We start from the raw sequence: 27,972 nt of genomic DNA, 5'->3' as shown, positions 1-27,972 counted from the left end.
GAACAAGTGAGGGCCAACTTACAGTATGACCTTAAAGGAGTCCGTTAACATGTCAAGTATCTTGACTGTAGGTCATTAAAAGTTTTAATAATAATAATAATTACATTTATAGAGAGTGCTTTTCCTCGCTATTCAGAGTGCTTAGACAGAGGGGAGCCATTTCAACTACCACCAATGTGTAGCACCCACCTGGATGATACAACGCCGGCCATTTTTGTGGCAATACGCTCACCGCACATGAGCTATTAGATGGTGAACGGTTAAGCGAGATAGCCAATTAGAGACAGGGGATGATTAGGGGGGCAAAATGACCAGGCCGTGAAATCAGGGCACATCCTGCTCTGTTTGAAAGATGCCCAGGGGTTTTTAATGACCCCAGAGGGTCTGGACCTTAGCTTTACCTGTCATCTGAAGGACGGCGCCATTTTTACAGCACGGTGTCCCCGTCACAGCACTGGGGCATTGGGATCCACAAACACACCACGGGGGTGAGCGTCCCCTGCTGGCCTCACCAACACCTTTTCTAGCAGCAACCCTAAATGGTCTCCCATCCAAGAAGTGGCTGGGCCTGAACATGCTGAGCTTCAGGCGGATGACCTCTTCTGAAGCGTATACCGTATATACTCGTATTAAATTTCTCTCGCGGATAAGTCACGGCTTGATTTTACCGTATAATTTCCAGTATTTTATAATGTCAATCAAATGCGGAAAACTCACACTATTGGTCCAAGAGATTATGATATGCTAACGCCCACCTGAGAGAGTAACCACCGAGCACACAGCCGTTTTTTATTTCTATGTATTGTGTCTACGTGACCACACGGTAATACCTGACCTATTCCAAAGTGACGTTTACACTGTTTTGTGTTTTTTTTGTATCTCACACCCTCATACACCTTTACCGGACGAGTATCCTTTATCTGCGATGTAGCGTTCAATCAGAGCAAAATATGAAGCTGGTTTTAAATTAAACGTCATTGAAGTGGCAAAAGAAATTGGTAACCACGCTGCTGCAACAAAATTCGATGTGTCGGAGAAACTGATGTGAGATTGAAGGAGGCAAGAAGATGTAAAAAAACAAATGAAGTGTCGCGTTTTTGAACGGGCGTATCAGTCGGGGTCTGATTTTTATGATCGATTTTTCGGGTTTCAAGACCCAACTTCTACATGAGTATATATGGTATTTATTAATTGGTGAAAAAAAAAGTCATCCGTGTCTAAAATATCCAGAAACACAAAGACCTGCCTGAAAGAGTCCAAGTAGAAATGAGGGCCAAGACATTGGGACAAAAGAGAGCTACAGGAGGTGTTCTCTGTGTCCATTGAGTGAGTCGCCTAATATGTAGGAGCTCCAAATACAGAAACAAGACCTGCAGCTGTAAGGGGACTTGGGACGGCGACCATTTGGAAAGACACCATATAGACATCAGCTCACTGTGTCATCCCGAACAAGTTACTTAAATGGCTGGTGCATGTTTTCTAGGTGTACACCTGCTTTTGGGGCAGCTTAGCCATTAGCTAAATAAATGAGCTTGATGGACTGAATGGTCTCCAAGATGTGGCGTTGAAGCAGAAACCTTGACAGCTTTTAAGAAAGATCTGGATGAGACATCAAGACATCTTGGTTATTAGCTAAATGAAGGGGCTTAATGGAATGAATGGTCTCCTCTAGTTTGTCAGATTCCTTATGTTATTAGTGATAGTCGGTGAATCTCGCTGTAGCATTCTGTACCAATTACAGGCATGGCAAAGACGACTGACTGATACCCATCTACAATAAACTAAACGGGAAGATCTAAATGCATGGATCACTTTCTGGAACAAACAACCAAATCATGGAGTTGAAGAAGAAACTCAGACAACCTTAGAGAAGTGTCTGGATGAGATATCAGGACAGCTTAGCTATTAGCTGAACAAACAGGCCTGATGGACTGAAGGGTCTCTGAAACATGGAGTTGAAGCAAAAACCTTGACAACCTTGAAGAAAGATCTGAATGAGATATCGGGACATTCTGCCTATTAGCTAAACAAACGGGCTCAATGGACTGAATGGGCTCCACTCGTTAGTGAAATGTCTTATGTTCTTATGTTCTTTGTGCTTGTAAAGGACCTTGGGATGCGGATCACTTTGAAAGATGATGTATGCCCTCAGAAGGTTCAGTCCCCACACCAACATTGTGAGTGTGTCCTTGAACACGTTGGTTAAACTCCTAGTGTTCTAACTGTAAAGACAATCGAATTTTGTTACTTGTAAGGTTTTTTTGGATGATGTCTTCCATTGTGAACAATCCCAAGGATCAGCCCCTTGTGTGAATCACTTAATGAACTCCAATTCTAAACAAGCACATACAGTATGTAGCCAAAAGTATTGACACTTTTTCACTATTTAAAAAACAATCACAACTTTCCATGAAATACGTTGAAACTGACAGCCTTCTACCATCCATTCTTCCATATCACAGGAAATTTCACAGGACTCCGGTGCCCGTGATGACGTCACTTCCAGTTCTGCAGCCCGTGATGACGTCACTTCCTGCCCAGACCTTTAAAGCCACCATCTTTGCCAGATGTCATTAGTTCTGTTTTGGACATCGAACCGTTTTGCGGTCCAAACCTTTTTATATCTCCTCTCCATTCTTGCGACATACCGTATCCCAAAGGCGTTCTCCATTATTCAGATCTGGCGACTGGTAAAGGCTGCTGAAGATCAACGAACTTATTTTCATGTTGATGCAACCAGTCAGAGATGACATTTGCTTTGTGACGTGGTGCATTAACATGCTGGAAGTAGCCATTAGAAGAGATGGGTACATTGTGGCCAAGATGGGATGCACATGGTTAGTAACAATCTTTAAATAGGCCTTGGCATTCAAGCGATGATTGATTGTTATTAATGAGCGAAAAGTGTGGCAAGAAAACATTCCCGACACCATTATTACATCGCCACCAGCACTGGCCTGGACTGTTGACACAAGACAGGTTGGCTGCAGGGATTCATGCTGTTGGCACCAAATTCTGACCTTACCACCTGTGTGCCTCGGCAGAAATTGACAATCATCGGACCTGGCCCACGTTCTCCCTGTCTTCATCCGTCCAGCTTTGGTGAGCCTCGAGTCTCTGATCTTGGCTGACAGGAGTGGAACCTGATGGGGTCTTCCTCAGTTATAGCCCATCCGCCTCAAGGTTTGATCGATTGTGAGATGGTTGTCTGCTTCCACAATCCGGTCAAGTGACTGGCTCAGGGTCCCACTGTGTCAGTAGCGGAATCAGAACCCACAACTTCAGGGCTTAGTAGTCCAAAGCCTTAATCAGTATGCCACATTGCTTGCCATTGTAGCTCAGTGTCATGGTCAACTGGGGTTCCTCATGGAAAAAGCCCAAGAAGAGACCACTAAAGCCCCAGTGGACTGCCACCGCATGTCCAGCTCAGCTATTGTTTGAATTTTTTAAGTAGTTACTGAAACACAAGGATTTTTAACCTCCAGTGTTTATTTGTAGTTTTAATAGCCTTGTGCCCTCCTTGTGTTTCTGGACAGACATAACAGGCCTGTGTGGTGCCATCTTATTAATCCCAGTGTCTGGTGTTAATCCTACGCCAGGTTTCTCTCTGTGTGGATTCTGCACCTTTTTCTGCGTCTGCATTGATCTTTCTCCAGGTACTATGGTTGTCCTCCAATGTTTATCTAATCCAATCCCAAAGACGGGCATTTAAAGTTACCCCTAAGTGGGTGGGTGGCACCCCACCCAGGGACTGCTTCCTGACTTGTAAACAGGGCATTCAGCTTCCGAAGGTTCTCAGCAAGTTGTTTATTGTCACTGCCCACTGATCATCTCAGAGAATGACTTGGATTTGATATGAGTTGAGGAGAAGACGAAGTGGCCACCTTGAGGAATAGTCTTTATGGTGTGGAAGTGCTTCTGCTTGGGTGTCTGATTTGATCTGTTCTGTTGTGCACAAGTGGCACAGAGGCGTATGGTGCACTAAACACAGGTGCCACACAAGAACCGCGCAACCAACTTCTACCCAGGCTGGATATCATGGATGGGGCACATTTGGGGCTATATCTGGCCACACATCAAGAACACATCACCCAGTGTAAGCTGGCTGCCCGTTCTGCTCAAGCCATCTGTACAGAGAGCTATTTGTGTCAGCGGACAGATTGCAGACTGGCATTTCAAAGTCTTGCAGACCCTTTTGGAGCCTGTTAGCAAATCCCTCAACAGAAAAAACAGATCCAAACACAGCCGAGAACAAGGCTGGAATGCAAAGCGTGATCCGCACGGGCGGGCGCCTCCACATCAGCCCTCGCTGCGTTCATTAAATCTCATGCCATTGGAACAGCTGCACTGCCTGAAGCGCTTCTGGCAACAACGAGCAAACGGGGCATCGACATCCTGGGAAGGCCATCAGGTGAGGCCTCGTCATCGGCGTCCTCTTTCTCTGTTCTTTTCTCCTTCTCTCTTTGTCTTTTCTTTTACTTCCATTTTCATTTTTCTTTTCTTTTCATTTTTTCTTTCTTTCTTTCTTTCTTTTTTATTGTTTTTCTTTTTCTTCCTCTTTTCTTTTTTCTTTCTTTCTCTTTTGCTGTCTCTTTTTCTTTATTTTACTTCTCATTTTACTCTTTTTCTTTGTCCACTCCATTGTCTTTTATTTTTTTATTTTTCCTTTCTCTTTAGCTTCCTCTATTTTTATTTTCTGTTTCTTTTTTCTCTTTTCTCCTTTTTCTTTCTTTTCTTTTTGTCTTTTGCCTTTTTTCTTTGTTTTTTCTCCTCTTTTTCTTTTACACTCATTCTTTTACTTTCCTTTTTTATTTTTATTTTTTCTTTTTCTCCTAATTCTTTCTCTAATTTGTATTTTTTCTTTCTCTTCACTGTTGGTCCGTGTACTTTTTGGTATTTGAAATTTCATTTTAGAGGCAAAAACGAAAGTATGAAAATGAAAGGAATTTTCAGATTTTGATTTTTGATTAAAGAATAAAATGAGAGAAAATAAGGTATTTTGTAATTCTGTGGTAACAAATAGCAGTCATAAACTTAAAATTATACATACTTTTCTGGATTTATTTGTGATTCAAATAATGAAAGTGTTATAGCTCAAAAACAACAAAACAGACGCATTTTCTTTGTCTGAAAGACCGACGGCCTTGAAGTTACATCCTCTGTTGATGCCATGCAGTGTAACTTCAAGGCCGTTGATCGATGTGTTGTGAGGAAGACGTTGGGAGGTTCGCACGTGTCGTCAAAAATCGCGCAGAAGAAGTACTTCCGGTTTCAGACAAAGAAAATGCGTCTGTTTTGTTGTTTTTGAGCTATTACACTTTCATTATTTGAATCACAAATAAATCCAGAAAAGTGTGTGTAATTTTAAGCTTTTTGACTGCTGTTTGTTACCACAGAATTACAAAATACCTTATTTTCCCTCATTTTATTCGTTAATCAAAACCTGAAAATTCCTTTCATTTTATTTTTGCTTTTCTAAAATGAAATTACAAATACCAAAAAACCTGACCCTTTTCTCTTTTCTTTCTATTTTCTTTCTTTCTCGGTTTATTTTCTCCTTTTCTTTCTCTTTAGCTGTCTCATTTTCTTTTCTTTTTCTCTGTTTCCTTTTCTTTATTTTTTCATCCTCCTCTTCTTTAACACTCTCTTCTTTCCCCAATGTTTCTTTTCTCCTTAACTTTAGTGTTCTTTCTTTCTCAATTTCTTTTCTCTCTTTCTTTCTATTTTATTTTTCTTTTCTTTTTCTCTGTTCCCTTTTCTTTCTTTTTTCTTCTTCTCTTTTTCATTTCACTTTTCTATTTCTCTCTCTTCTTTCTCTAATTTTTCTTTTTTTCCCTCACTTTAGCATTCTCTCTTTCTCTATTTTTTCTCACTCTTTTCTTTCTCTTCAGCCAGACTACTGTGAACACGTCATGCCCTCCTGATAAATTACCTGACTTCAAAGCAACAAAATTAACGTCCTGTGCCGCAGCCTCACAATCCATCATTATAATGGGAGGCTAAATAGGGTTATGGATAGAAGGATTCCAACTGAGATCCCAACTATCAAAACGCATTTTTCTTTTGTTCGTGTATTGTTTTTCAGGTAGAACAAATACTAAATATATAGGAAAGCTTAAAAAGGCAAGCATTAGTAGATTAAGCTGATTAGAAAAGTGATGGTCTGGTTTGAAGAGCCCAGTCAGATGTTGTGCCAGGCCTGTGGAGCCTACAGGATTTGCTCTGCGCCTCTGAGCCCTTCAAGCGACTCCTTTGACCTCCCCGCTCGGTGGTTGTCCTCTGGCCGTGGGACCTTCTACAGCCAGGCGTGTGCCTTTCCTGATCAGGTTCAATCAACTGACCTGACCACACGTGGACTGCAGACATCTCAATGACGTTTTAGAGTCTGAGGACGCGTGCCAATGTGATATTTCATTTTTAAATAAAATTGCAAAAACTTCTAAAATCTCATTTTCACGTTGTCATTCTGGGGTACGGAGTGTTGACTGATGAGGAGAAAAACGTTCATTTGAAATGTGAAGAAGGGGTCAGAATACGTACTTCTTTACACGTGTAATTTAAACTTCAAGCTGCTGGTTTTGCATTGATACTCTGATCGGATTGGACTGATCTGCCACCCTCTACACCAGAACAGGATGAAATGGGTTTGGAAAATGAATGGCCGGCTACTGCGAGCGGAGTTTAAAATGGCTGTGTGACATTTACACAATGAGACATTCTGTAGAAGATACAGACTGCTTTCAGATCAATTTTACTTCTTATAAAGGTTACTCGCTCTTGGTGGCCATGTTGCATTCTCTATGGCTCACTCTCCAAATGTCCTCTGGTGTCTTCAATGCTTCACTTCCAATGAAACTGGTGGGCAGCTGGGCACCTCATCCGTCCTGGTGCAGTGTGACCTATGAGGTTCTGACATTTAAATGAGGCAGCTGGCATGTGGGGGACAACAACCTGTAGACCCTGAGGTTTGATGGCACCTAAAGACAAGTCTTCAGAACCCCCAGGAGGGCAAAAAAAAAAACGGGAAGGCAAGCAACTGGCTTTCTGTGTGGATGCTGGGAGAAAAAGAGAGATGAGAGAGAGAGATACATCCTCGGCCTAACACAACTCCCACGATTCTTCTTTTTTCAGGAAGGTTTAGATTTGTGCTGAATGAGCAGAGAGCATTAAAAAGTCGCTTGAAAATTGGAGTCGGGGAAGAGAGGCAAACAAACAGAAGAGGCAGAGACGTGGAAATAGCAAGCGAGCGGCCAAGGAAAATGGGCAAAACAGCCGCATAATGGCACCATTAAGGACTGAAAGGCCTCTCGAGATCAATCAGGAAGGAGAAAGAAAAAAGAAAGGAGGGGACAAAAAGAAAATACAAAACATGGGGGTCCGCAAGTAGTGGTGCGGATGGCGCGGACATTAATGACTCCTCTGATACCAGGCCGTGGCCTTGAGTGTGCAGCAGTAATTGCTTTGTCATACTTAAAAAAATACTCTTTATATAAATGTGTGTGTATAAATATGTATACTGTATGTGTATATATATATATATATATATATATATATATATATATATATATATATATATATATATATTTATTGTGAAGGACAGCCGGGTCCCATGCCCGGCAGGGACGCCCCTGCTGCTTATGTTCCGGGGGAGCCACCATGGCCACTCCAGTACCTCCCCCGGGACACTTGGTGGCAGCCTCCCTGGCCGATGGTGATTCCCCAACCGCACGCAGGGCTTCATGGGAGATGGAGTCCTCCACAACTTGGTTGGGGTTTGGGGTGGCCGCTAGGGGGGGGCTGTCTGCTTCTCACAGCCCGGCTGGACGAGTCTTCAGCCCCACCTGGAAGTGCAATTAGGACCAGGTGGTTAATCACCTGGAACGCTTCCGGGTGGGCTATAAAAGGGCCCAGCCACCACCACTCGAGGAGCCAGAGTTGGGAGGAAGGAGACGAAGCTTGTCTGGGAGGAGTGGTGGAGAATTGTGGTATTTGTGAGTTTTGTGCTTGGGACTGTGCATTGCCTGTGGGTCACGGGAAGACTTGCGCCCACGGGGGAAGAAAAAAATAAAGCCTGTGTGTTTTATACACGTGCCTCTGCGTGATCTGTGCCGGGTCGGGCGCTATATAGCGCCTTTTACAATATATATCATATGTGTGTGTAGATATATACGGTACACATATATATGACTAAGTACAAAGAGATACTCACATCTCCACCCGGGGGACCCATTGGACCTCGAGGACCAGACTGTCCAGGTGGACCCTGTGAAGAAAACAAAACAAATGAATGATTATTGGTCAACAGGATAACATCTTCAATACTGTCTTCGTTTTATAATTTGTAAAGGATTGTAAAATACTGCTTGACTCTTGTGACGGATGGCCGACAGCTCAACCCGGCCGACCCACCCAGGACGCTAGATGGCGACTTCCCTGCAGCATAGCGGTGCCCCGGATTCCCGCAGGGCATTATGGGATATGGAGTTCGGCGTCACAGCCCAGCTGGGTACTGTGGGTGCCTCCAGGTGATGCTGCAGGAAGACACGGGGATTTCTGTTTCCCATATAGCCCATATAATACAATTCTCCATCTGACCCGGAAGTGCGGATGAATCACATGGATGGAAGGACAGAAGCACTTCCGGGTCAAGGACTATAAAAAGGATCACCCATTGCACCCTGCCTGCACTCTCCTCTTCACACAAAACCCCCGTTACTCTGTACAGTTGATCCCAAATATTTAAACTCACCCACCTTCACCAACTCTACTCCCTCCGTCCTCGCCATTCCACTGACCTCCCTCTCATTCACACAGATGTATTCTGGCGTGGTGGTCCTACTGACCTTCATTCCTCTCCTGTCTACAGCATATCTCCACCTCCCCAGAGTGTTATAATAAAATAAATTAAATTAATTTTGAGCACTCATCTCAAAAGATAATATGTAGGTGACTGGCCTGCTTTGCCCAATTCATATCAATCCTTGCTCACAATCTGACCATCATATCTTCTTCCATCAGGTCTTATAAATGGCAGCCTTTAACAAATCTATATCTATAATATCAAAATTGGATGGACCAAAGTTTGCATACTGTAGCAACTCTCTTGGACCATAAAACTAAACACAGACTACTTTGGGAAGCCAAACGTTTGACCCTGGGTGTCCCAGAGTTTACCTGTGTGCTAGAGTTTGCACACCAGTGCCACCTGCTGGCTCAGAACAAGTGAAACGTCTGAACAAACTGAAGCCACACTAGCAGACAAAATGACAGGAGCTTGAGCGGACTTACTCAGGCTAACCCCACATGCTGCTTCTCTCTACTGTAACATAAAAAGAAGCATCACGATCTCACACCGAGGGGTGCTGGATGAAGCTTCACTGAGACTAGAAGTGCAACAACAACAAGGGTTTAACTCCTGCTTTGTCAGCTTTTCTTTATAATTTTAGCACTATGCACTGTCCACCTTGAACTAAGAGCAAGAGTCAGACATGATGGTGTTCATAATAACAACCCAGCAAAGAGTTACACAATTCTGGAATCTGATCCAAACCAAAAAGAACAAATTCTCGACTCACGAAAGCAGAGCCATCGGTACAGAAGCTGTGTGGAGGACAGATCAGATGGCTAGCAATAACAGCAGGGTAACCATTTAAAAAACAACAGAAACCTTTTCTTATAACTTAACTCATTCTACAAACAAACCCGGGTAATGCCAGGTAATTCAGCTAGTAGAATATAAAAGACATTCATTATAATGCAACAGATAGACAGAAACGTAAAGGCACTACAGTATATAATAATTGTAGATAGACAAGGAACTGCGATAGATAGATAGATAGATAGATAGATAGATAGATAGATAGATAGATATAGATAGATAGATAGATAGATATGAAAGGCATTATATACAATAGATAGATAGATAGATAGATATGAAAGGCACTATATGATAGATAGATAGATAGATAGATAGATAGATAGATAGATAGATAGATAGATAGATAGATAGATAGATAGATAGATAGATAGATAGATAGATAGGTTAGGAGCAGGAGCTGATACAGTGTATTGCTGCACCCACTACATGACAAATCAACTCAGGATGCCCTATTAGGACCCGAGTGCAGCCCTTCAATGAGTGACACCTCAGGACCACACAAGTTCAGATGGAATAGAACAGTGCGAGTTTTTTATGGCGGCTGGAGTGCCAATTCTGCCACCAGTCCCCAGGTTTTTCCTTGCAGGTTGGTGGGCATACATGCAGGACTGGATGAAGATTAACGTCATACCCAGGACGGAGCAATTGCAGGTTAAGGGCCTTGCTCAGGGGCCCAACGAAGTAGAGTCACTTTTGGCGTTTACGGGATTTGAACCAGTAACCCTCCAATTGCCAGTATAGATGCCTAGCCTCAGAGCCAACACAATCTGCCCAATAGTGTAGTAGGCAAGATTAAAATTTTAGATAAATTCACAAGAAAAGCACAAGATAGATAGATAGATAGATAGATAGATAGATAGATAGATAGATAGATAGAAAATAGATAGATAGACAGATAGATAGACAGATAGATAGATAGATAGATAGATAGATAGATAGATAGATAGATAGATAGATAGATAGATATGAAAGGCACAATATAAAATATACTTATATGTAAGAAAGATGCTATATTAAACAGACGGGTGGAGAGATAGTTGAAAAGGATTAATTATACCCATACAACCATCAATATCTCCAGCTCCAATGTTTAATACAAATTTAGCTCAGCAATTATGACTGACAGCATGAAAACAAAGCTATGTAGTCCTAGGGGACCCCTCGAGTATTTTAAGCTCCTCTTCTTTTCTAAATATGCCAGTTTACATTTCTTGTCGGCCGTTTCCATGCTGCCATCCTTTCTCCAAATCAAACACACTTGCCAAGGAAACTACCAGTGTAGTGCACAAAAAAAAGAAGGTGCAGGGCCTCCTAATTTAAGATCCGCAGCGGCCTCCTGCTCGGAGTTACCATACAGCATTGATAATCATTTAAAGCAGACAGTAAACAGGGTATTAAAATTAACATGTTTTGCATAGTAATGCATCTCATTTGCCTCTGACTGCCAGCACATGCAGTCCCCTGAATAAATGACTTGCACGACTTCATGAAGTGAATTGAAATAATTAAAAAATAAATCAACATACAGTTGCATTTTCCCACCACTTGGCACGTCTGAAAAGGGTCCAAAATGTTTTTGTTTTTTTTTATTTATTTATTTTTTTTTTTATATGCTGTTCCATTTGGAGAGGTGCTATTAAAAAGTAACCTAGCAATTGAAGGATTGTTTGAGTCGCGTTGAGTTTTAATCATTTTATTTTGTTCTCTTGTTGTTCATTTGTTCAAAGAAGTTCTTCATTTACAAAGATTCTGCATTATTCTCTTTTAGCTAAGCCTGAGGTTTTACAATTTCCTCTCTTTTTAAGGGTATGTTTTGGGTAAATTGGTGGCCCTCGAACATTGTTCTTTGAACTTTAAAAGCCAATTATACACGTATCATATTGCTGAAGTGCTTCACTTGCATGTTGTTGAGCCGCAACGTTTGCTTCCTTTCGACGTTGTGTCTCTTCTTCTGTGTCATTAGCACAACATTGTTGTTATGTGGCGGCATTTGCTGCAAGTCGCTTTATTAGTGAGAGGTGAGACGCATGAAAAAATGTAAAAGTGCACACATGCGCCATCTAGTGGCTGTGGTCGAGCGTGAGCAGAGCTGACTGCTCCCTACACACACAGGCCTTTCATTTTATATGTCTAATGCATTAACATGAAAGGTATTATGATATGGATATGAATATTAATACTGATTTAAAATAAAATGTACATAACTCATTGTACAAACCTCCCAAAACTCCAGACACAAGTGCACCGCAACAGTCCCAGTTCAATTAAAGTATTTTCAATTTAAACAATACCTTCAACACAATACTGCATAACTCTTCTTTCCTTTTCCTACTTTCTCCTGAGTCGAATGGAGGGCTCGCTTTTAACTCTAGACCCAGGAGTATTGCCAGTGGTTAATCATTTGCTCACAGGAAGCAATTCCAGGTCAGGCAGGACCACCACAGTCCTTGTGTTGGCTGGCAGCCCCCCACAGAACCTGACAAGGCAGACTCATGGGACAAGAACTCCTATGCTGACCTGTAGGCACCCATACTGGGCTTTGCCAGATGTGATGCTGCCACCCAGTGTCCGGGGGTGTGCTCTATCAATAGCAGGCAGTAGACTACTGGGCAGACCTTTCAGGTTCCAGAGCCCACCCTGGATGCTGCTCAGTGGTTGTGAGGATGCCACTCCTGAAGTAGCTGCTATAACATCCTTCCTGGCATGGAAAGGAGATATCAATCCCTCCCTGGCCTTCTGTTATCAAGGTCTCCTGGTCAGCTAAGGAAGAGATGCCTTTATAGGGTGGAAGGCCGGTTCATCCATCACACGGTACAATAAAAATAAATTCCCATAATGCACACACTAACAGACACATCAACATGAAGTGTTTCCAAATGAACCCTTCCGATTATATCGACTTTCATTTTTTTAATATTATCACACAAAAGTAACACAAGGGGGTACCTGCCAATCACAGCAGCTGTACGCTAGTGCCCTCATTTGGGAGTTTGTCTTCTAATCGGATGTCTGGTAAAATGCGTATACAAATTAAGCTTCTTTCTTATGCAAATGCACAGGTCGGCTCCAGATAATTGCATTTCCTGCTAATGACATTAAAGTAATTGGAGCTCCATTTATGCAAATACACACAAACACACACAGACAGATGCGGAGAGTGCCAGCCGACCGCCGGAGCTCTCGGCCAGCAGGCTGGTATATGAGCAGTGCTCAGCCCTACAGTCTGAGGGGATAGAGGGGACTGAGTACACTCAGTGAGGTTTGTCTGAAAGCATTTGGGGTCCTGCCTACTCCACAGTCCTTATCATCAGACTCGACATGCCGTGTTTAAGGAGAAACAGATAAAATCCTAGTGCTTAACGACAATCCAGATCATTGATTAATAGAATGAAGCAGAAGAATTTATTGTGTTAATCATGATGCCAGTCACTGTGAAACTACAGAACACAGAACCCTCTTAACAGTATCATAGTCCCCTGGTAAAAATAGTGCACTGATGCCCCTGTTTCGATAGAAAAAAAGAAACATACCATTGTGGGGCCCCTGGGCAGTGCCCATTGTGCCCATACATTAAGACGGACCTGATAGAATGACTGGTGCATGACACTAGGGGTTATATTTGTGGCAATTTCTGAGATTATGCAAATGCAAGCTATGCTCGACTTCCTCACAGGGTTTTTCTATAAGGTTTGTGCCACTAAACCAGTGGTATGGAAGTGGGGGGTAAGGCGTATACCCGGTAAATTGATTTGTGTTTTCTATTCATGCAAACGGAGTTCTGTGTTTTAGTACATTATAGGCTGGCTGTTCACTGGTATTCAGTAGTCTCAATTTATCTTTGCACAGACAATACCAATATGTCGGATGCTGTGTGGATTTGTTGCTTTGTTGTTGGTCAAGGGTTCCTTTATGCTTTGGTGGCCACTCTCTCTTTTCTTCGTGATCCCTATGTCCTCAGTAGAACCTTTGCCGCTTGGAGGAAAGCATCCGTCTTTCTGGCACAACACTCTAGATGGCTTTCTTGAAGTAATGGCCGCTCCTCAACAGACAGCACTCAGGGCTTAGCTTAGCAGACTAGATCTTAATAGAGTTGTTCAGCTTCGGCTCTCCAAAGAGAAGCAACTCATAGCTTTCAAGGTTCAAAGAGACCAGGATTCAGAAGGTCATTTTGCATATCTCCCCCTCCTTAAGACATTTCCCAGTGAGCGTCCAGTGAGCAGTCCAGAGAGCTTCTTCAGGATGGTGCAGAGAGTTTGAAGGGAATGTATTAACTTTTCCTGATTGGATTAAAGTCATTTCTAGTTACAAAATCAGTGTCTTCTCATAGGTGAGTTCTTCTGTTCCTCCTAGTAGTCATCCCTTGAATTGCAGTTCTTCACAAGATGGTCTGCAGAGTTGCCTCTGGAGAGATGTCAGGTCACCTATGATCTACACCATTGTCATCAGGTGAAGTCCAGGCAGATCCTGGTACAAGCTGGAATTCAGATAGTTTGAAGGGAATGTATTAACTTTTCCTGATTGTATTAAAGTCATTTCTAGTTACAAAATCAGTGTCTTCTCATAGGTGAGTTCTTCTGTTCCTCCTAGTAGTCATCCCTTGAATTGCAGTTCTTCACAAGATGGTCTGCAGAGGGGCCTCTGGAGAGATGTCAGGTCACCTATGATGTACACCTTTGTCATCAGATGAAGTCCAGGCAGATCCTGGTACAAGCTGGAATTCAGTCACTTAGTTTGGAATGCAAATGGAGAAAGATGCAGCTGGATGCCTGCATCCCTTTTAAATCTGTTTTCTTAGCAGGCAATGCCCACTTTGTCCTAATACATTCTTGATTATCAGTGGAGTGGGTCTGTATGTTGGTTGGATATGCAAGTGAGAATGTCTCTGCACTCTGTATGTGTGACAGTACTACTTCTACTACAACAACAAAAGTCACAGCAATTGGCTGCATTGGGTGGGAGGTAAGTGCATTGTCACACATGTGTGTCAGAGGGGTCTCCTCCTGGGTTCATTCCAGGTAAGGGTTACTACTCCAGGACATGAGGGGTTGCTGTTGCTAACTGTATCATCTCTTTCTTCATTCACAGCTCAGAGAAGCTCCACCCCTGACTCCACCCCTTCCAGACAGTGGATTATAAAACCGAGGAGGGCGGTGCCTCGTTTTGGAATTGGGCCTACCACAGTACAGAGCTCTACCCCAAAAGGACTGACAACTCCAATAAGCTTATCTATTTCACTGAACACACTGCAGCCTGTGAATTTGCTGGTATTTAGCATTTATTTTGTTCATTTTTGCTTTGCCAGCGACCTTAATAATTAATTAATTTGTGTCATATAATAATAATAATGAATAATAAATGAAATTAATAATAATGATGATGATGATGATGATGCTAATCCCATATATACTGTCAAAATATGTCTTTTGTGTGGTATATCTTTGAACGGGAATAAGTGCTTAGGTGTGTGGTCATTTACCGACACTCTTCAGCATAACGGTTCGTCTCAAAAACAATTCTTTTGATTACGTCATTATCAAGAAGTGAATCTTGGCTGTCATCCTTCATTTTTATTCCTGGCTGCCCCACAAACTCAAAGCAAGGAGGTTTTGGTTTATTTGAAGCAGGGTCAACATCACACAATCGCTTTCGGTTTCACTGCCTGAAGAGAGATTCACTTTGTCATCACTGCTGACAAGAGGCTCCTCAGCATCACTGCTCGTATCACCGTCAAGAGCGTGCAACACCTCGACTGCTGAAAAATGTTTCTTACAAGACGCCATTATGAGGCTAAAAGAAGACACGTCTACAGCGTCACGACAAAATGCTGTTAGCACTTCTACAGCCCGAGTAATCCTCGGGTGTAACACGAGTCTATACTATTGCTGAGTGACGCTCGGGGGCTAACACTTTTAAAAATGTTTTCACAGCCCGAGTGACACTCAGTTCGAGTGCTATTTTCTTAAAGTATTTTCAGCATTATTACTTGATATGATAATGTAGTCTTGATTTTATAGTTGTAGCGTATGAGAAGCTTTTACATACCATCAAACCAACGTGGCCGCTTTCTCCTTTTTCTCCAGGTGGTCCAGGCATTCCCTGAAAAATAAATAAGTAAATAAATTAATAAATAAATAAATAAATTTAGGCCGATAATAAAAATGTCACTCCCTCCCTCTCTTATCGCCATACGACATTTGAAATTCAATTCTGTTCACTTTAATAACAACAGCAATAAACAAGGCCTCCATCTGTCCATCCAGTCTGGCTGCAGACCAAAATAGTTAGTGGAGCGCAAATCTGAAATCCTCTGGAGGGTTGTCATGTGATAAAGTCCCAAAAAAAAATCCAACAAGTAGCTGCACTGTGTCAAGACGAGACAGTAAAAGATTTTAATGGAAAAAAATCGGAAGATGTGGTCAAGACAGCAGGCAGAAGTCAAAACTAGAAAAGGGTAGAAGACAAACAGGAGACTCTGAAGTCTCAGAATTGGCCGATGTTAAGAGTGACGTCCAGCAGGGGTCAGCGCTGAGGCCGGTGCTGTTTTTAATATACACAAATGATTTGGATAGAAATGTAAATAACAAGCTGGTTAAGTTTGCAGATGATACCAAGATTAGTGGATTGGCAATTAATAATCGAGAATCCATTGAATCGTCATGGAGGGACGTGGATGGCAGGCTTGGGCAGATTTGTGGCAGATGAAATTTAATGTAAGTAAATGTAAAGTGTTACACATTGGAAGCAAAAATATTCGGTTTGAATACACAATGGGAAGTCTGAAAATCGAGAGTACACCACATGAGAAGGATTTAGGAGTCGTAGTGGACTCAACCCTATCAACCGTCAGACAGTGTTTAGAAGCCATTTAGAAGGCTAACAGAATGTCAGGTTATATAGCGCCCTGATGTGTGGAGTACAAGTCACAGGAGGTTCTGCTCAACCTTTATAACACACTGGTGAGGCCTCATCTGGAGTACTGGGTGCAGTTTTGGTTTCCAGGCTACAAAAAGGACATAAAAGTACAAGAGAAAGTCCTGAGAAGAGCGACTAGGCTGACTCCAGGACTACAGGAGATGAATTATGAGGAAAGATTAAAGGAGCTGAACTTGTTTAATGTCAGTAAATGTAAAGTATTACATGTAGGAAGTAAAAATGTGAAGTTTGAATATTCAATGGGAGGTCTGGAAATCGAAGGATTTAGGAGTCGTAGTGGACTCAACCCTATCAACCGTCAGACAGTGTTTAGAAGCCATTAAGAAGGCTAACAGAATGTCAGGTTATATAGCGCCCTGATGTGTGGAGTACAAGTCACAGGAGGTGATGCTCAACCTTTGTAACACACTGGTGAGGCCTCATCTGGAGTCCTGGGTGCAGTTTTGGTCTCCAGGCCACAAAAAGGACATAACAGCACAAGAGAAGGTCCAGAGAAGAGCGACTAGGCTGATTCCAGGGCTACAGGGGTTGAGTTATGAGGAAAGATTAAAAGAGCTGAGCCTTTACAGTTTAAACAAAAGAAGATTAAGAGAAGACCTGACTGAAGTGTTTAAAATCATGAAGGGAATTAGTCCAGTGGATTGAGATGGTGATTTTGAAATGAGTTCATCAAGAACACGGGGGCACAGCTGGAAACTTGTTAAGGGTAAATTTCACACAAACATTAGGGAGTTTTTGCTTACCCAGAGAACCACAGGCACTTGGAATAAGCAACCCAGTAGTGTGGTAGACAGTAGGACTTTAGGGGACTTCAAAACTCAACGTGATGTTACTTTAGAAGAATTCAGTGGATAGGACTGGGAAGCTTTGTTGGGCTGAATGGCCTGTTCTCATCCAGATTGTCCTAATGTTCAGGGTAAATTTTGCACAAACATTATGAAGTTTTTGTTCACACAGAGAGACATAGGCAAATGGAATAAATGACCAAGGAGTGTGGTAGACAGTAGGAATCTTCAAAACTCGACTTGATGTTATTTTAGAAGAATTCAGTGGCGAGGACTGGCGAGTTCTGTTGGGCTGAATGGCCTGCTCTCGTCCTGATTATTCTAAAGTCAGCCTAAAGAGAAGATACTTTGGTCTAATAAGACCACAATTGTCCTTTCTGACCGTCATGACGTGTCTGAGCACTGCACATTTTCACAAACACACCACTGTGAAGAACGGTAATGGAAATGGCAGGCTGTGGGGACGCTTCTCTACTGCAGGCCCTGGATGACTTGTGTGGGGAAAATGAATGCAGAAAAATATGGAGAAATCCTGGAGGAGGACCTGATGCTGTCTGCACCTTGGGAGGAGATTTGTTTTCCAGCAAGCGTGAAGTCGAAGCTACAAAGCAGGAATGGCTTCAGAACGACAATGTGAATGTCCTGAAGTGGCAAAGTCAGAGTCCAGATCTCCATCCAGTTAAGAATTTGTGAGTGGGCTTGGCAAAGGCTGATGGAGTTTGAGCCGTTTAGCAGAGAGGAATGGTGAAAAATAATTGCAGAGATTTGTAAAATTGACAGAGCAAAAGAGGAAAACCTGACTCAAGGCAGTCATGGCTGCCAAAGGAGCATCTCCTTCATAAGGCCTTGAAGGGGGTGAGTACTTAGGTGGTCAGTTATTTTGTATTTTATGTAGTATTCGTAATTTATTTAGCCCACCTCGTAGAGATCTGTTTTCATTTTGACATTAAAGGGTCTTTTTCTTTTGAGTGCCGTGACAGCCAATGTGCCGCTCATAAATACTAAAGCAGATTTTACAGTTTATAATACCAAGGAGCCAAAAACTAATTTTTGTGAGATTATTTTGGGAGGAAAGCCAAATGGCACCTGTTGTGGTAGATGCACTTTAATCATGACATTGCTTTCATACTGAACCCTGTGCCTGAGTGAATTAAAGAATTGTTTAATGCTTACTCAACATCCGCCAGGGCTGGCAATCTAAAATAACCTCAAAGAAAGGCGATTATCACTCAATACCAAAAAACCAAACCCCACCAAATAAAAATGTACCCTTCTGGATGTGAAAATTACCAGGAAGAAAAAAAAGATGAGCTCACAACATGAAACACCATTACAAGATAATATAACGCTTACCTGTAGACCAATGGGGCCGGCCAGCCCAACAAATCCACGGGCCCCCTCATCTCCTTTCTGTCCAAACATGCCCTGTTGTCCCCGGGGCCCAGACTCTCCATCCACACCCTGAAAAAATTTGAAACCAGTAGAAAACATGAAGGAAGTCATGGGATGAGAGTCTGCTGCTCATGGATGATAAGCATTAATAATAATAATAATGATGATTCAACGAGATTGTCATCGTACAGGGACAACGTAATGTACTTATCGCATAACCCTTGGGGTCAGAGCGAAGGGTCCGCTATTGTATGGTGCCCTGAAGGATGTGCAGGTTAATAAACTTACTCAAGGGCCCAACAGAGCAAAAACCCTTCTGGCAGTAATGGCATTCGAATTGGCAACCTTCTGAATACCAGTGCAGATCCTTAGCTTCAGCACCCCCATCGAGGATTTAGGGCCAGTGACTGTAAATTAATGGCCACCCAGCTCAGGCACACGAGTGGAGAAGGCAGAACCTCAGGGCAGAGGTAAAAAGCTTCACCTACATGGCACAACCTGAAGGGACCTCTGACTGAATGAGCCAGGAAATGGAAAGGAGTGTAGGGGCAAATGCAGGGCCGGATTTTCCTATAGGCTAACTAGGCTTCAGCCTAGGGCCTCAAGATCAAGAGGGGCCTACATTCAAATTGTTAGCAATTTGAACAAACTTAAAAATGGGAGGTGAAAGGGCCTCATAAGTGGAATAGCCTAGGGCCTCTTTTCATCTAAATCCGGCCCTGGGCAAATGTACCAGATGTGCTGGACCACCAGAAAATGAGACCGGCTGTTTAAACAAGAATGGGTGACCTGATGTCAGTGTAGAAAAACCAACAACTTGCAACAACCTAAGAAGAAAAAGATGGTGGATTTGAAATGAATTCAAAACATTCAAAAGGATCCGAGAGGCTACTGCAGTGGACCCCTGGAAAGATGGATTAGTCAGAAAAATAGATAAATATGAAATACAGAGATACATATGGTATAAAATAATGACATAACAGTAGTTAGATATGTAAAGGCACTATAGATAGATAGATAGATAGATAGATAGATAAGATAGATAGATAGATAGATAGATAGATAGATAGATAGATAGATAGATAGATAGATAGATAGATAGATAGATAGATAGATAGATAGATACGAAACATACTATATAGACAGCACTATATAAGAGATATTTAAAGGAACTACATAATAGATATATGTGTAAAGACACTATATGCTAGATAGATGAAGGTACTATATTGTAAAGTCCATGAAATGTTCAGGAATGTCACAGAATTCTGCAAAATATACTGATGTCACAAAGGAACTGAACAAGTTTGGAGTGGATTATAATGGTGCAATGATCTTTTAAGTGTCCCAGAGGGTTTGGAAAGCATATGCCAGTTAGGCTGGATCGATTATTGCAGCAAAAAATGTGACGTGAATTGTAAATCAACAGCGCTAACCACTACACCACCATGGCTCAAATAATGCTAGACACAGACAGAAGGATAATTACAGGATAACAACAAATGGCCACAAACCAGCAGTAAGGTAAAATAATGATAATAATAATAATACTGTATGTCATTGCACTCACAGAGTCTCAGTCTTGGAGCAGGCACTGACCCTGCACAAAGCAGTGGTGTTGGACAGACTTGCTCCATTGTTTGAAGTCATTGCTTCAGGTGCAGCTAGAACGTCTTTTTTTGTTACCAGTCTCTATGCAGATGCTTTGCACTTTTTTTATTCATCAAGAAGTTAGAAAAGCCTTGTAAAGGTAATATAACTTTATTATTATTATTGTTGCTATTTGTCAGGGTCACATGTGTTTTCTTTTAAGGACCTCACATGTCTAATTATGTATTCAATTTAGCCATGAGGTGCTATGCTGCCTGCACACGGGTCTCAGTCTTATATATACAGTGGCAGTACTTGTGATTTTCTCATTATGGTTACCAAATGTAACCCTCAAATGAAAATCCTTTTGTTTTTTTAATGCATGCAGGTGCAAGTCTGGCTGTATAGGGCCGTCACATCACGCATGCCTGAAGCAGATCGGGCGGTGATCTTACAGTAGGCATGCATGAAAGATCTGCCAATGGCTACTACTGCTATGTAATGTCACATTGGCCTTGCAAAGCATCATGGGGCATGTCTGTGTTAGATAGCAGCACAGCGAATTTCCAGGAGAATATTCGAAGGTACAACGTCACCAGCAAATAGAGCACATTTTTCTGCCAAAAATGCCATGGCGAATTTCATTGAGCGACTCTAACAGTGACCATAAAAGATATTGTATAGAATAGATGCCTATGAAAAGCCCCATATACAATAAATAGATAGAACAAAAAGGGAAATATGTACATTTGATATATAGAATACAAAAGGGGACGTTATATTCTAGATAGATGTGGAAGGCATTATATTAAATAATGAAATCAAGATAAACATAAACATCAATATATAAAAGCTGGCATTGCCTAGTAAAGTAAGAAGTTACTCACATGCACACCAGGATGTCCAATTGGACCCTGACTTCCGGTGGGTCCTGGAGGTCCCTGATTAAAATAAAAGTGTTAAAATTAATTCCCAGCAGTAGTGAAATCATGGTAAAGATGGACTGTCCATAGTGCAAATGGGGTTATGTTGACCTGGACATCCTTACACCCCATAGGTAGGGGTACAGAGTTGAATTAGAGGATCGTTCTTTGCTGCAGAGAAACCCTCATAGCAGGGACCTTATTGTTACACCAATATTTCAATGCAAATGGATAAGAGAAAGTGTGCAAATTAAAACAGCTATTGCGAGGGACTGTGTTCCTTTCAATAATAGCTAGCCTGGTGCAGAATGTCAGGGGAAGACTTTCGACGATTTTGTCATTTTATTGTGCCAGAGAAAAGCAGAAGGTGCTTCCAAGCAGAAGCGAGTGTTACGACCTTTCTGCATAATGAGTTTTGTTCATCGATTTCTTCTTTCCATGTGTTTTGACCTCCAGCCTGACCCTTGTCACTTATCGGAGCTTCAATCTCCCAGTCCTCTCTTCTCACCCCGGGGCACTCTCCACATTAATGGTGTCCCAGTGGTTATGCATGGCAGCCCAGGGGGTTAATCTGGAGTTGGTCACTTATCAGCATTCTTCCTTCACCTTCAGTCCAATACGGCTCATGCTTTCTGACTGTTTTTTTGTGTATCCGTCAGGAGGCGGAGGTAGTTCTGAATTGCTATTTGATGGTACGTGGTGGTCTGCTAGTCTCACAGACTCTCTTGATGCATCCTGATGGGCTCCACTTTGCCCTGAGGGGTGAAGCCCCCAAATGAAGCGGCTATCAGCTCAACGTAATTAGAAGTCACCGTGTTTCATTGTTCTCTCGTTTTCTGATCTCCACGTACTGAACTTGAAATCAAGCTCGAGGCGGCGATTTGCTCCTGGGCTTCTGCTCTCCAAGCGTACAAGGTCACCAGCATGCCGGAGGTGAATTGCGCATTGCGCCAGAAAGCTCTCGCAGGTAGCGCATTCATTATTACTAATTTAGCTAAATTTAAGCACCTGTGGCGACGGCTCTCAACAGCTGTCCTCTCCCCTACATGTCACAGTTTTGCCAGCCACAGAGGAAAGGCCTTCTGCAAAAGCAGACACCACCTGAGACAACCGGTGTGGCCCAGTATCTCGCCCACAATGTCTGATTGGTGCTCAGGCTGAAATAAATGACCTAGTAGCAGGTAGCAGGACACTTACCGATTCTCCCTTGTCGCCTTTGCTCCCTTTTTGGCCTGGACCTCCCATTTCACCCTGGAAAACCAAAACGACAGTTTTAGGATTTGGTGACAACAAATAAGTGGCAGATAAACCCACATGAATAGCAGGCCTCTGATTGGTTCAACTCAGAAAGTGGGCAGGGCTCCTGACTCCTGACTCATTCCATTCTGCTCTACTAAAGCCATGTTTGACCCTCGTGGTCTCATTCCATTGTGGAACAAGAGCTACCAAATCCAGCAATGGGATGTTTGGGAAAGGTGGTTAGAATCAAGTGATGTGGTCCTACTCTCAGAGTCATCTCAGGTGTGCATCATGGAGGGACCGAGCAAAGCGAGTTGCCCGATAAACAAGAAACCACAGCTGGAATTCATCAGCATCATCACTTGAGAATTCATGTCCAACCTGCTTTGTCCAGAATAGGACTGCAGATGGTCTGCTAGAGCCTATCCCAGCTAGCTTTGGGAGTAAGGCAGGGAACAAACCTTGGACGGGACGCCAGTCCATCACAGGACTGACAATTCATGTATTTATATTTTCATGTTTATTAGTTTATATAATGAAGGTGCAATATGAAGCCACCATACTTGTCTCTGCAACATTGATGACCTTAGAGATACCCAAAGGAAAAAATAATTTTCACGTGGATGCAATCAAAGCTTACTGCATCCTGACCACTGGTGCTTCTCATCTTGTGCCAAATGCTACCAGTGTTACCTTGAATGGCAGGAGGTTACAAAACCATCTTTTGGTATTGGGCTTTGTTCTTTTTTGGGCCTAGCCAGGTTAAAGGCCTACTGTTTGTAGCTTGGAGTTAGCTGGATTTGGTTAGCCTTATCTGAGCTGGCCAGAGAAGATCCCAGTCTGCTCTTCTGGACCTTTTTGAAGACCATAACTCATTTTTGTCATGTTTAAGAGTCCATTTCTTAACAGAACCCAGATCATCAATTCATCCATCTCTTTCTCAAGCCACTTATTCTGTTATGGGATCAAATGGCATGGGTTTATTTTCGGCTGCATTGATCACGAGGCAGGAACTTATCTTAATTCAGATGCTGGTATTGGATTTTGTTCATTTCTGGGCCTAGCCAGGTCAAAAGTCTACTATTTTGTGCCTGGGAGTTAGCCAGACTGGGTTAGCCTCATGTGAGCTGGCTAGAAAAGGTCCTGGTCTACTAGAGCTTTTTGGATACCTCTACCCATTTTCACCATGTTTAAGACTCCATTTCATAACAGAACCCAACCCATCAATTCTTCAGTCACTTTCTGAAGCCACTTATTCTGGTATTGAATCAAAAAACTTGGGTCTATTCAGATGGTCACAAGGCAGGAACTAATCTTAATTCAGATGTGGGTATTGGATTTTGTTTATTTCTGTTGCTGGGGGTTAGCCTCATCCCTGCTGGGCAGAGAAGGTTCTGGTCTGGTCTTCTGGAGGTTTGTGAAGGTCACATCCCATTTTTGCCATGTTTAACACTCCATTTCATAACAGAACCCAACCTATCCATTCATGCATTCCTTTTCTGAAGCACATATTCTAATGCAGGATCAAAAGGTTTGGGTCTACTTCAGCTACATTGGGCACAAGGCAGGAGCTAGTCTTAATTCAGATGTGGATATTGAACTTTGTTCATTTCTGGGCCTAGCTAGGTCAAAAGCCTACTGTTGGTAGCTGGGGGTTAGCTGGACTGAGTTAGCATCATCTTGTTTAGCTTCTTCTAGAGTATTTGGATACCTCTACCCATTTTTGCCACATTTAAGAGTCCATTTCATAACAGAACCCAGTCCATCAATTCATTGATCTCTTTCTGAAACCACTTATTCTGTTATTGGATCAAAAGGCTTGGGTCTGTTTCGGGCATATTGGTCATGAGGCAGGAACTAATCTTAATTCAGATACAGGTATTGGATTTTGTTCATTTCTGGGCCCAGCCAGGTCAAAATCCTACTTTTGGTTGCTGGGGGTTAGCTGGACTGGGTTAGCCTCATCTAGATTACCTTCTTGTGGAGATTTTTGGACACCTCTACCCATTTTCACCACGTTTAAGAGTCCATATCATAACAGAACTCAACCCATCAATTCATCCATCTCTTATTCTGTTATGGGATCAGAAGGTTTGGATCTGTTTCAGATGGTCAGAAGGCAGAAACTAATCTTAATTCAAATGCAGGTATTGGATTTTGCTCATTTCTGGGCCCAGCTAGGTCAAAAGTCTACTGTTGGTAGCTGGAGGTTAGCAGGACTTGATTAGCCTCATCCCTGCTGGGCTGTGAAGGTCCTGGTCTGCTCTTCTGGAGGTTTCTGAAGGCCACATCAAATTTTTGCCATGTTTAATACTCCATTTCATAATAGAACCGGACCTACCCATTCATGTTCTCCTTTTCTGAAGTATGTATTCTAATGTGGCATCAAAAGGCTTGGGTCTATTTCAGCTACATTGGGAACATGGCAGGAGCTAGTGCTAATTCAGATGTGGGTATTGAACTTTGTTCATTTCTGGGCCTAGTCAGGTCAAAAGTCTGCTGTTGGTAGCTGGGAGATGGCTGGATTGGGTTAGCCTCATCTAGGTAGAGCGTCTTCTGGAGATTTTTGGATACCTCTACCTATTTTTGCCAAGTTTATGAGTCCATTTCATAACAGAACTCATACCATCAATTCATCCATCTCTTTCTGAAGCCACTTATACTGTTATGGGATCAAAAGGCTTGGGTCTACTTCAGGGTGCAAGGGAGGAACTTATCTTCATTGAGGTGCCAGTCTCTCAAACTCACTCCCACACTCAAGAGTAGGGTCACCATACCTACAGAAAACCCACAGAGACACGGGGAGAACTGGCAAACTATTCAAAGGCTGTGATTCACCCCCAGGGATGTAGAGTTGTGGCCCCCCTCTGCCCTTTAATGATATACAGAATATTATGTAAATATGTAAAGGAACTGGGTAAGTTAATTCATCACCAAAGGTACCCATGAGTCTGGCAGTGCATCTTTGGCATGTGGAAGATGTGATGGGGTTCCTTTACCTTGTCTCCATCTTCTCCAGGGGGTCCTTGAGGTCCAGCTACACCTGGGAGTCCAACAGGCCCCTCACCGCCATCTTGCCCAGCGGGTCCTATGGGTCCCTTCTCTCCCTAAAAATGTAAGAAGTTCAAGGAAAACAACATTACAAGCTTGATAATGGTGCCAGAAATCAAACCGTAAACTTTTCATTATTTTTTAACCACATTTTTTTTTTTTTTTTTAAATTGGGCCCATGAAAACCAAAGTCACTGATCAGCTCCGTCACTTCTAAACACAGTTGTGGACATTCTAAATGGTCTGTGTGGCGTTGCTCTGGAACATTCCTTCTGAATTGAATGGGATTAAAGAACTGCAGTATTTAGGCGTGACATTTTTGGTGATGTGTCATAAAAACACGTCATGGCAAAAAATGCACTGACAAGGAGGTGTAGCTTCATGGCAGAACTGATGCAAAGTGTTTGCACTTCCAAAAAGGAGAAAACACTCTTTGTTATTTACTTATTACACGCCGCATGTCGGAGAGCAACAGAGAAAGCAAATTCTTTATCACTGGAACCATCAGACAAAAATGGAGTAGAGGCTTAGGAGAAGAAATGGGAAACAAACATTTGGGATGGCCGAGTATACAGAATGCCAACAAACCTGGCATTGTTTTAAAAACAATGACATTGACATTTAGGGTTCTTTGTTGCTTCTTTAAGGCCATGTCACATTAGACTGTCACTCGTATCCTTCATTTACATAATCGGAGGCAGTGGCGCCACATTCCTGTGAAGTTCAGTCGTCTTGCCTGATATACGCAGCGACTCACTGCAACTAGACTGTGATTCACTCGCATAAAATCAAAGAGATTGGATTGTTGTCATATAGGATGGACTATGTGTGCATGAGAGCTGAAAACCAATGAACACTCATCAAGAAGAACAATGTATGTCATGCAGTGGTAGAGAATGAGGAAAATGGAGGCTTGGACCTCATAAACAGAAGGGGAGCTCGTCTGTCTGATATCTCGTGTTTTATGTACCGCAATGGAATGGAAAGAATCGTGAGTGGTCTCCTTCGACTTTCTCGTATACTCAGATATGGGAATGGATATTTGAGGAGTAAACCAGCAAGAAAATTATTATATTTTTATATTACTTACAATAAAGAACCATCAACAATAAATCAAATTAAATGAATATATTGAACAGTTATTATAAAAGTAAAGTTGAATAAATCAGACTCTGCAGCTGGATGAATAAAAAAGTACCACTTCCGGATAGTGGGTATAGTTTAAAAGTCAATAGAAATCTATGTTTTGTACCGAATACTTGTATGCAAACTTTGGTTGACATAAGTGAAAGCATGCTCAAGTTATCGTGTTTACACACACACACACACACAAACACACAGACATAATTTAAAAAAAAAATATTTTTGGACTCAGGGAGGTCTAAAATGTTGAGATTCATCAAAATCTCGAAGTTGAATTTTTGGACGATTGCAATACTTTCCCTATGAGAAAGTAAATCGGACTCAGGGAGGTCTAAAATGTCGAGATTAAATCGAATTTTTAGACGATTACAATACTTTCCCTACGAGAAAGTAAACCGGACTCAGGGAGGTCTAAAGCTTCGAGATTCATCAAAATCTCCAGGTTGAATATTTGGACGAATACAATACTTTGCCTATACTTTGTATAAGAGAAAGTAAAAAGAAATAAAGGGCAGCAATTGTAGCTGCACTGGCCATACCATACTGTCTTTCTGTTGTGTCAATGATACAAAAAAACCATAAAATTATACTAAACCAGCTGCTTCTTAATTGGTTAGTGCAATTTGGTGTTTCCATTATTTTTGGAGACAAATATGGAGGGATTACATCTATTTAGTGGCTTTTATGGATGGTCTGCTCAATGGCATGGATTATCTAAGACCAGAGAGAAGATTGCCTCATTTGGATATCGAAGCCCTTTCCATTTTGGAGGCAGCCATCTTGCAGTGTTTCCTGGGATGCTTATCCTTGAGCTGACATAGTACAGCAAGAAATGAATGGTGCAGTGTTGTCATGATCAGGGCCGAATGTTTGGGTCCTACTGCCTTTTACTGTATTAGATGCCATTTTGCATAACTGTCATCAGGGTCACGTCCCGCATTTCTAATGTGCCTAATGGGATAGAAAATTGTATTTTTAAAATTGTAATTTACACATACTAGAAAAGTATTATAAAGCACATGAGAAAGTAAGCATTGTTTTATTCTAAGAATTAAGAATGTAAGAGTTAGGATTAAAAAGACTTACGTATTCTTTATTATCTCTCTATATACCCTATTTACTCATGTACCACGCGCCCTCGTGTAAGATGTCCACCCGAAAATCGTGAAAATAGTTTTGCCCTGTGTACGATGCGTGTTGTGACTGTATAGGAAGCGTTTAGAGAGAGAGAGATAGCGCGATCGAGTGAGAACGCGAG

At 42.1% G+C, this 27,972-nt stretch overlaps 1 protein-coding gene across 5 annotated transcripts in view; it reads right to left on the bottom strand.

Annotated features, from left to right (window-relative positions):
• Positions 1-27,972, bottom strand: part of col5a3a (collagen, type V, alpha 3a) — a 292,461-nt gene that overhangs the window by 51,027 nt on the left and 213,462 nt on the right. For all 5 annotated transcript variants that reach the window (XM_039772887.1, XM_039772888.1, XM_039772889.1 and 2 more), the window contains 6 exons: positions 25,520-25,627; positions 22,479-22,532; positions 21,246-21,299; positions 18,730-18,837; positions 15,701-15,754; positions 8,210-8,263 (listed from right to left, as the gene is read on the bottom strand). In XM_039772887.1, the coding sequence (XP_039628821.1) occupies positions 8,210-8,263; positions 15,701-15,754; positions 18,730-18,837; positions 21,246-21,299; positions 22,479-22,532; positions 25,520-25,627 (432 nt within the window). The remainder of the gene's footprint in view (positions 1-8,209; positions 8,264-15,700; positions 15,755-18,729; positions 18,838-21,245; positions 21,300-22,478; positions 22,533-25,519; positions 25,628-27,972) is intronic.

The sequence above is a fragment of the Polypterus senegalus genome, chromosome 12, assembly GCF_016835505.1.
Source record: "Polypterus senegalus isolate Bchr_013 chromosome 12, ASM1683550v1, whole genome shotgun sequence".
NCBI lineage: Eukaryota > Metazoa > Chordata > Cladistia > Polypteriformes > Polypteridae > Polypterus > Polypterus senegalus.
This window is presented reverse-complemented; position numbering and strand designations above follow the sequence as displayed.